Consider the following 10,487-nt stretch of genomic DNA (forward strand, 5'->3'; position numbering starts at 1 on the left):
AAGGTCTACCCGGCTCATATCCGGTCTATAGCCGATCCCTTGGCATCCTTGGACATAAACAGAAAAGAATGGAAGATACTGAATTGATTATATAGATTTGGAGATGACGCATGGTAAATTATTGTTGCAGTTTGGTAACTTACAGTATTCGCTGGAATCAATCCCAAGAGAGCACTCTCTAGAGGGACCTGGCTTTGTTTGCTTGCATGGCTCTAGCAACAGGCATTCTACCATAAATGGACACTGTTCCCCCACTGCCAAACCAACCCCCTCTTATATATCCTCTCTTGTTTCTTCTCAAAGACCACCTCTCATCTCCTATCTGCTGCCACTAGAAGCAGCAGTTATGGCCATAAAACCTCCCACCACCAACACCTTCTCCCTCCTCTTCTTCCTCTCCATTCTCCTCGGGACTCTTTGCAGTTCAGGTAATTGTCATATAACTCTTCCTGCCTTCATCTCCTTCACCCTACCTTATTTAAACTAGATGAATTGCTTCCTCTGGCTTTAACTATCATTTGGTCTTAGAAAGCTTGGTTTCTTTCGCAATCTTGCAGGCTCTGAAGCACGACATTCAGCCTCGTATTCTCCTACACTGAAGAAGGAACCCCAATCACAGGTGAAACTACAGAACTCCAAGGAATGCATTTATAATTCTCTAACTCGAGCGAGTTATTGTTAAAGAGTGTTTTTTCCTTTATTCTTTTGGTGTAATCCTTATTCATATAGGGTTCGAACAAAGAAGGGTTGTGGAGATGGAGGGATATGAGTGCAAGAAGACTGATGATAGGCTCCACAGCTCCAATCTGCACCTACAACGAGTGCCGAGGGTGCCGATTCCATTGCAGAGCCGAGCAAGTCCCAGTGGACGCTGGTGATCCCACGAACAGTGCCTACCACTATCGATGCGTTTGCCACATGTAGAGAGGGACCATTAGTGAGCCATGCTTTGGACCAACCAAGTCAAATGAAGAGGGCTAGGGTTCTACAGATCCAAGCATTTGAAACCTATGTGGTTGAAGGCTTAGAAGAGTTCTCCATCTTTAGATGTCTCTCTCTCTCTTTTTCATTATTTCTTTTTGTGTGTTGTTCAGGTTGTTGTGTGATCATCTGCTGCCTTTGTCTAAGAGAATGTTTGTTCTGAATGATATGAAAACACTGCATTTTTATTTTATGTGAATAGTTATATCACAAAGCTTGATCTCGGTGGGGGGGGGGGGGGGGGGGAGGTCATATCATTAGGTAGAATTTTTTGGGTCTTTGTGCCCTTGCCTATAGACTGACTCTTGTACCAAGGTGCAGTAAATCCATCTTGGGAAAAATGTTTACCGAACTTCTCAGATATTTGGGAGGACGTCTCACCGATGGATTCTGAAATCTGATCAGGTCCTAGATACTGAATTCCCTTTTCTTTTTGCCCCTTTGAATAGACCAAATAAGGAACTCTAGTTCAGGCCCAATAGGAACTTGCCAAGTACTTGTGTTTGAGTCTACTTTGTCCAACTTGCATGGCTCCGAGACTTGGATTGAATGTAAGAATGTAAACCATCAATAAAATCTTCGAACACAAGCAAGAAGATTTAATTCTTTGTTAGAAGAAACATGATGTAACTTACATTATATTTTCTGCATCTTTTTGGTTTCAAAGCAGTCCATCATCAAATATTATCATTATATCTTTGATGAGAAATGGAGCTCAACTCCAGGTAATTGCTAAAATGAGTCATTCACATTGTATACCCAAACTTTCTGATCATGGTTTGTACCATAAACTTGACCCAGCATAAATGAGACAAGTGTTTCTAGTTAGCAAAAAAAGATGTAAATTAAATTAAATCAGAGTTTATTTGATTCTTCAAGCTGAAGTCTTCTGCTCGAACTTTGTAGCCAGTCAGATTAACTCCACCTCTTTTTTGGTAACAAAGTTAACTCTTCCTTTTTTGCCTGGTCGATCGGCAGATCGAGTCCAAATTTTGGAGCTCGAAACAACCAACCCTCATGCTTTAGATTTGGTGGTAGCTTTAATCAGTTTATGTATGTTTTCAGTAGCCAAAACCTTTTACTTTTGGTTATATATAGTTGTTTTGAAGATTCATTCTACTGCTAAAGAAACATTTTCATGTCAAGTCTCTAATGCTTCCACATTAATTATATGAACTACTCTAGAAACAGCTGATTTTATGCTTCTTTTCATTTTGTTGTCCAATTCAAAAAAATAAACAACACCTGATGAACTCTGAATATTATATTACTTCCTCTCATGTCTACTATTCTATCGAGGGCGAAGCAGTATCTAGGACCACCAATTACCACCTTATAGCACTGAAACGTACTCTTGTTTCTACTCTTCCAGAAATTGAAGTCTTTGCTTGGCCCACATACAGCTCTAGGTATGATTGGCACAATCCATCAGGGTCACGACAATTGATTTGATTTTTGGCGCGAAGGAACTATGATCTTGCTTTTCCAAATAAGAAAAAACTGGAATAGAAATAGAATAGTTCTTCCACATGGAATGGATAGTCCAAAGTTATTCATGTTGTTGTTTGATAATATTTTTGGAGTGGCTCTAGGTTGAGGATGATTTTTGTCTATTAAAAAAAGAGGAAGGAATAAATAGATTTTATGCCAACCTTCCCATTCGAATAGTTATTCCTGGTATACGTAGGTTTGTCGAGAATAACTCTCAATTCTTCCATATTCTTGCTCTTCACAAGCTATTTGGCGAGCATAAGGCTTATTTATTTCGAGTATTGGCTTAGATTAAAGGGAGATAACACCCTGAATGAGGTGTTATCCCATGCTGTCACAGATAAAAGCCCAAACAAGCCATTTTTGTATAGCCCTAAAAATGTTTGGTTAAAGGGAGGGTGTTAAAGTAGTCAAGTGGTTCCACAGATTCCATGAAATGGGAGTTATACCCAAATTTTATCTCACTTATATCCATGAAATGACCTATATATATATATATATATATATATATATATATATAGGGTTCAGGTCAAATTGAGCTGAGTTTTGATCAGACCTCTCCATCTATGCCTGACCCATTTATAATAAGATTAAAAAAGAAAACCCATCCCCAACCCATTTAAGTTTTATGTTTTCTAGCGTCAATTATATGTATAACTATAAAAATAGAGCATGCATTGTATTCAAAGAAGAGAAACAACATAATAAAATTTCATTTTAAAAAAGCATCATATCTATAATAAATTTAGAAATACATATCACATAATGGTACTAAATTAGTTAAATTAAAACTAACTGAAAAGTTCAAGACCAGATTCCAAAACCTCATGGTCTGTCCTGTCAGTCACTCTCTATAATTTTCTTTTTAATGAACTTAACTATATGGAAAGAATTAGAGAAGGGTCATCTATATTGGGCATGAGAGCCAGCTTGTTCTCATTGGTCCACCTTTATATGCTCATCTCTTTATAAATAAGTTGATTTCAGGTTGACCTAAATCAACGTAATTATCAAAAGAACCCGTCCAAACCTATTTATTCCGAGTGGGTTCGAGTAGATTGGCTAGTTTTATTTTTATATAGTAAATGCGGCAATTTATACAGCTCTAACTTGAGTACATCCTGCCCAATCACGAGAAAGTAAAAAATACAAAGGAGAGGGAATATCTCCTGTAGATGTCCATAGAAAATCTCCGAAGTGCCGGGCGACGAAAGAGGCGACCCAGTCTGCTGCCCTATTCGCCTTCCAAAACACATATGCTGCATGCAGCCCACCCATCTCCTGAACCAGCCTGCGAGTCTCTCTGATGAGAGGATGGCCATCCCCATATTTATCCACACCTCGGATCCAGTCAATCACCACAGAAGAATCCCCCTTGAGATACACCCTCTCGGCTTCAAGGGTCCTCCTTGCATATGTCAGCCCCTCCCATGCAGCCCGAAGCTCTGCCCCTACAACAGTGATCCCAGGAGTACGCCGGCCCTCGGCTGCTACCATCCTGCCAAAAGAATCTCTGATCACGAATCCGATACCTCCAGATACACCATCCACCGACATACCACCATCGAAATTCACTTTAAGATGACCAAGGGGTGGGGGCATCCAAGAAACAAGGGCGAACCTGGGCGCTATAACAGCGGAAAGAGTGCCCCAGATGTTCCTGGCCATCTCAGTAGAGAACAACGTGGTAGCTGTGGTAACCTTCCTCGCCTGCAATACAACTCTATCCACCACCAACCTCGGAGGCGACCGCCTACCCTCAAATATGCCAGCATTCATGTCGTAGATTGGCTAGTTCAAGTCAGATTTTTCCACCTTCAATATAAATAATCACAAAAATTAAGGCATTTTTTTTATCTTTTTATCCAGAAATAATTAGTGTGGTAGATCAGCAACATGAAACAATGTATCTTGAAATAGAGATAAAAATGTTATCCAAACACACACACAATTAAATCTAGTACGAATACATCTCGAAGAGTCAGAAAACAAAATGTTCCAAAGAGGGAGCAGCAAGGTCGCACCATCCATCCCCAGCATCTTACCGGAGCTATCCCTTGTCACCAACAAGCCAAAAAAAAAAAAGAAAAATTATCCCTGAATGGCCTATTCCATTTCCAGTACTTCCAAACCAAATGGCGTCTCTTCTCCCCATCCAAAAGCCAACAAGCCCTACCTCTTGATATCAATTCAAATAAGAGAAGCCTGGCTCTAAAGTGCCAGAGACTCGCCCTTGAGTTACTACAAAGCTGCATGTAAGTGACATAAAAGGACAAGGGAAACACTGGAATTAGTCCCACAAATCTAATATTTCACTTGAGATTGGCGTGAGGGAAAAAAAAGGCTCGCAGGACCCAAGCAGACACCCTAAAAGAGGCTTTGAACGCTATACTGGGTGGTACTGAGGTACTCTTGGTGATTGGGAGAGGTCATGTGGCCTCTGAACAGTGGGAAATAGAGCGGAAAGGGAAAACATTAAGAAGTGGTCCCAAAGGGGATCCCTTCAGGGGGCACATGGCCACCTTTCACTGTTTAACATCTACTAAGGCTCCATGGATTGCATTTATTTGTCACGGCACAAGATGCCCAAAGAAGAGCATGTGCATGGGCCATGGCCTCGAGGCCTCGTCGCTGTTATCATCATCAATTAATCTACGACTCCAACATGCTTCTAGACAGGTCGTATGCTCCGAAATTAATGGCTGCTAGGGCTTTTCTTGCCCTAATATCTATGCTCAAAAATACAAAAAAAAAAAAGTATCTACTTAAAGTATCCGCCTATGTGGCCAGCCATGCATGCGGGTGGTACCATATAGGTTGGGAATGAAAGTTGCCCCGGGCACTCCAAGATATTCTGTTGATTTTATTGGGTGTTACCCATCATAACAAAAAAAAAATAATAATAATAAAAAATCTCCAAAGTCTATTATCTACAACACCCTCAGCTTGTTGGATGGATACGGTTTCATCGAATATAATGTATCCAGCTAAAAGGAGCATTTGATGGATGAGGACGGTCACAAATCTATGATCACTTAATTATCTGTATAGTGACACTTAATTATAAGATGAATCCGGGATATAATATGGCTATGTAGGTACCGCTCGTGATAATGCGAAGCTAGTAATAATAAACTTTTATGAAAATCCAGCTCAAATAGAATGTAACAAAGGGTCCAAAGTCTATTGTCTATTAAATAAAGAACCAAGTGCCGGTCCAGGGTTTCTAAATTCAAATTTAAATTTTTGAAAACCTGTAATATCAAAAATTTGTAAAACTATCAACTACATGTCCATAATCAACTAATAAATTAAAATTTATCTGCTACAAAGCCTCTTAGCATGAACTCCAAGCCTGGCTTATTCTCCATTCCTAGTGTCCTTATTCGTCTCAAAGGAACAAAAAGAAAAGAGAGCTACACCACTCAATAAGTAAACTTTATACTACTTTACCAAATCAAGTATAAATTTTGCATGGCACAATGAAGCATTTAAAGAAAACTTTTACTGCAAAATAGAATTTTCATAGTACAATAAGATAAAACAAGTTTCGAAACCAGTCATGCCTTTATATATGCATCAACCATGCAGATCTCATATATATGGTAAAAAGTCATAAAACATTTGCCGCTTGTCCATGCCATAGTATAAAATAATACTTTTAAACTAAATGCCAAGGTACGGTGTTGGGATTGTCGAGGTATCTCGTGTTCTCCAATGGGATTCAGAGCCGGGCATAGACTGTGGTTGGGTATGGGGATTTGGACTACACCAGAGGGTCGCTCTCTTCCTCCGGAAGGTGGCTTGGGAGCGACTGCCGACGAGCGTAGTGTTGAGTAGACAAGGTGTGAGCATTTCTCCCTTATGCCCGAATTATAGGGTGGACGAGTCAGTGGATCATGTACTATTCCAGTGCATGCGGGCGACATGTGCTTGGAGTCTGATTGGGATCCCGAGAGACTTTTGGAGTCGGAGAGATTGTTTTCTGGAGGAGGTATAGCATTGGGTTGGTGATCCTCAGACGCGTCACTTGGCTATTACGGCATCTTGTACAGCGTATCAGATATGGTTGGCCAAGAATGCCCGAGTTTTTGAAGAGAGCAGGCCGTCCTCGCGATTCGTGATGGAGAAGGCTCGGGCTTAGGTAGTAGAGATTATACATGCAGAGTCAGTTTATAGACCTTTGACAGCTCGAGACATCTGGAGCCCCCACATTGCTTCGGCAGCTCCATATAGGATATTTTTTACCTAGAAGCCCCCACCTCCGAGTTTTCTCAAGGTCAATTTTAATGGCTCTGTCTTGGATGGAGGTAGGAGGGGAGAGGCCGGATTTGTTATCAGCGGCTCGGGCTCCAATGCGGTGGCAGCAGGGGACTGTCAGATTTTTGATACCTCGGTTCCTGAGGCAGAGCTGCGAGCAGCCTGAAAGGGCATGTGTTACGCGAGGCGGGTGCTTCAGATGAGTTCTGTCCTACTGGAGGGTAATTCGGCCATGGTGATCAGCTGGATCTGTAGAGGCCCGAGTAGTTGTGGAGGAGCTCATCCCCTGTTCCACGATATTTGGTTGATAGTGAGGGAGGGTGTTACATTCCAGGGTATGCATGTATATCGTGAGGCTAATGGGGCAGCCGACTGGGTGGCAGCATATGTAGCGAGCCACTCAGGAGGCACCCTATGGGCCGGAGAGAGAGAGATACCCGAACCACTTCGGAATATTTTGTATTCTGATTCTATTGGGTGTATTCGTACTCGTGATGTATGAAATGTTCGTTTTTAGCTAAAAAAACTAAATAGCAAGGTCATTATTATACTTGTGAGAGGGTTGTACTCGACAAAATATCAACTATTATTATCTAATAGCGAGGGTGCTATTACTCGCTAGTAGGATTACATGCCAACTACTATTATCTATTAGCAAAATCGTATGCCAACTATTATTACTAGTAGCAGGGTCGTATAGAACTAGCTCCAAGTGTTGATCTACGTCACTTTTAAAGATCGTACATAACTATCTGAAAACCTTTAGGCATATCTTCTCAAAATAAAATATCTTAAATCATACATAAATAAATTAATTAAAAGACATTAAATGGTTTTGTAGAGTTCATAGTCCATCAATAAGTCATTAAGAATAAAATAGTCATGCAATCATTCTTTTCATGACAAAATGCAAATTTTCATAGTTTAGAGTTCGTAGCATATAAACAAATCCTTAACATTAAAACATAATGGGACTATTATTTTTATAAAAAAATATGATTTTTTATAATATCGTATGCTTGATCCTTGATTTAATTCAAAAATTATACAGAATCATCCATGTCAAAACATCATTTATAATTTTTATGAAATTTTGAGCATTGAAAATAATAGGTAGTTTGAAAACTAATAAGGAATATAAGGATTGATTACCTTTTTCGCCTTGAAACCTAAAAATTCAACTAAGTGAATCACCTAAACCTATGCAAAGCCCAATTAATTCATATTCAACAACTTTGATGGTCGTAAAATTTTAAGAGAAAAAAGATGTGGTTGGCCAAGTGACGGTGTTCAGTAGCACCAAGTAGGTATGATCTAAGTGACTCAGCTAATGGATTATGAATAGGAACCCAATTAGAGCAAAGATTGGTATGATAGAGATCATCAATAATAAGTTTCAAGGATGCTCGAAAAAAGCCAAGATGGAAGAAGGACAAGATTGACTAGGTAGAGCGTCTGAAAACTTAGGTAGGTTCGATCTAAGTAACCTAACAGATCAAATAATAAAACAAGAGCCGAGCTAGAATATAGATAGCTCAATAAAGATCGAAGATGATGGAGTCCAAGGATGCTCGACAAGAACTAGGATGGGGATCGACTTGATGCACAACCATTTGGGCGATTCAGGACCCTTTACCAATGTTGAACAAAGTTACACGAGAGAGACCCGCCAAGTCCACTGAACATCAAATAATGTGAAAGTAGAAGAGAGAGAAAATGAGAAAATGAGGAGAGAGAGAGAGAGAGAGGGGGGGGGGGGGGGGGATTAAACAAGGATGGAGCTCTCTCTTTCCTTTTTTTTAGCAGAAAATAGAAGAGCCATGCACCTTCTCAAAATAGGGAAAGAACAATGTAGGGCAATGGCTAGATGATGGCGGTGGTAGGCGAGCGGCTGCCCATGGTGGTGCTTGTAGTCACAGTCGGTTGATAAGAGGCGACAATCAATGGTAGATGGCTAGTGAAAGGCTGAAAAATAAGAAAACAGGGGACACCCAAATAAGAATGGGCTCAGCCACATCAAACTATGCCTCAACCTATTCATCAGTGATTAAGGCTTGTATGTTGGCCATGAAACGTCGAGAAGGGATGGGGAAAGATAACAACGACTATGGAGGGGTTTTCAACAAAACTTAGTGACCTACTAAGAAGATTCCAACCACTAATGATGGAATTAGGGCTAAGAAAAGTGAGGAAGAGAGAAATTGGTCAATTACCTCAATGTGAGGATCCATGTGGGCATGCATTTAGTCCCACATCGTCTATGCGGCGAATACCTTCTGGCTAGCCTTTTTGGATGAGATCCTCAATTGTGACAAATATTATCAAAGCGAATTCAGTTCATAGCCTATGTGGAATAGAAAACACCACAGCACTGACCTATTGGGTTGATCATGGACTGATCATAGAATTTGTGATTGGATTTGAATGAACTTAAACTCTTAGCTTGATGAGGATACCAGGACTTAAATGGAAAGGGTATTTGAGGACCCATACAGACTTGTATTGAGTCTCATATCGACTATGTGTTGGGTAAATCTTGGGTACTTACATAGAGTCAAGAAATCCAAATAAATCATCTGAATAGCCTTCTTGGGTGAGGTCCTTAGTTGTGATAGTCATGATTCCATATTGGTTGGCAGACTCACACTTGTCAACTCCCTTTGCTCTCATCTTCTTTATCTATTACTTGTCAGTTTTTGCCCCTACTTGGGTTTTAAAAGAGTTTTCATATGATTAGAAAATCCTTACTCTGGAAAGGCAAATCCGTGACTAATGGAGGTTTCTGCTTGGTCAATTGGAAAACCATTTGGAAAAGAAGTTGTTGCGGGATTTTTTGGGCCCACGCAACAGCATAGTCCTAATCGAGCCGAGCAGAGAAAGAGACTGCGTCCCTTCGCGAGGTATTGTCCGCTTTGGGCGCTCCGGCCCGCGCATCTAGCGCTACAGGGGAAGACATTTCCGGCCCGCGCGTCCAGCGCTACAGGGGGAGACATTTTCGGCCCGCGCGTCCTGCACTGACAGGGGGATGCCCTCACGGTTTTGCCCTTCAAAAAGCGCCTCACGAGAAAAGAGCTTCGTCCCCCAATTTAAGGCACAGAACCTTTCCGTTACTGGCCGATATGGGACTAAATTCCCCCCCCCCCAGGGATCTAAATCTAACTTTGCTAGGTAAATGGTGGTGGAAATTCTTGAATGGAGACTGCCATTTGGAAGCCTCTTATGCTTCATCCTTCTGCAAGAGTGTTTTAAGAAACTAAAGACAGTTTCGTGTGTGGTAAATCCTTTTAATTGGGTGATAGTAGAAGAGCCGGGTTTTGGTTTGATAGGCGGATGTTGGGTTAATTTCATTGATATGAATCACCATACCTCAGTGGCTTCCTATTGGCATGTTGTTAATAATGATCACATGATCACTCCTAGATTATCCCTTTTAGAAGGTCTCCTATTGGTAATGATCTTACTGAGTGTATTTCGCATATAGATATCCTAAATCTTTTTAAGCCTTCTTATCAAGAGACAAGTTGATTTGGAGATGGACCTCAATAACATTTTTACTGTTGAATCTTAGTACAACTTTCTGAACTTTGGTGGTATACTGGACAAGGGATCCACTCATGTTAGGAAGGCCAAAATACACTAAAAGTTGAAAGTTTTTATGGTTGGCTTGTTCAACTCATGGATGTCTTAATTTTATTAGACCTTCTTATAGAGGCCAATTAATTTAGAGATTGACCTCCGATAACATTTTTACTGTC

The 10,487-nt window shown here is 40.6% G+C and overlaps 1 protein-coding gene across 1 annotated transcript; it reads left to right on the forward strand.

Annotated features, from left to right (window-relative positions):
- Window positions 1-265: 265 nt before the first annotated feature.
- LOC103715209 (EPIDERMAL PATTERNING FACTOR-like protein 9) lies at window positions 266-1,174 on the forward strand. The gene is made up of 3 exons (XM_008802765.3): window positions 266-428; window positions 558-619; window positions 730-1,174. Exons 1-3 carry the CDS (start codon window positions 347-349, stop codon window positions 922-924), a joined length of 339 nt encoding a protein of 112 aa, XP_008800987.2. The 5' UTR covers window positions 266-346; the 3' UTR covers window positions 925-1,174.
- Window positions 1,175-10,487: the final 9,313 nt, after the last annotated feature.

The sequence above is a fragment of the Phoenix dactylifera genome, chromosome 7, assembly GCF_009389715.1.
Source record: "Phoenix dactylifera cultivar Barhee BC4 chromosome 7, palm_55x_up_171113_PBpolish2nd_filt_p, whole genome shotgun sequence".
NCBI classification, from domain to species: domain Eukaryota; kingdom Viridiplantae; phylum Streptophyta; class Magnoliopsida; order Arecales; family Arecaceae; genus Phoenix; species Phoenix dactylifera.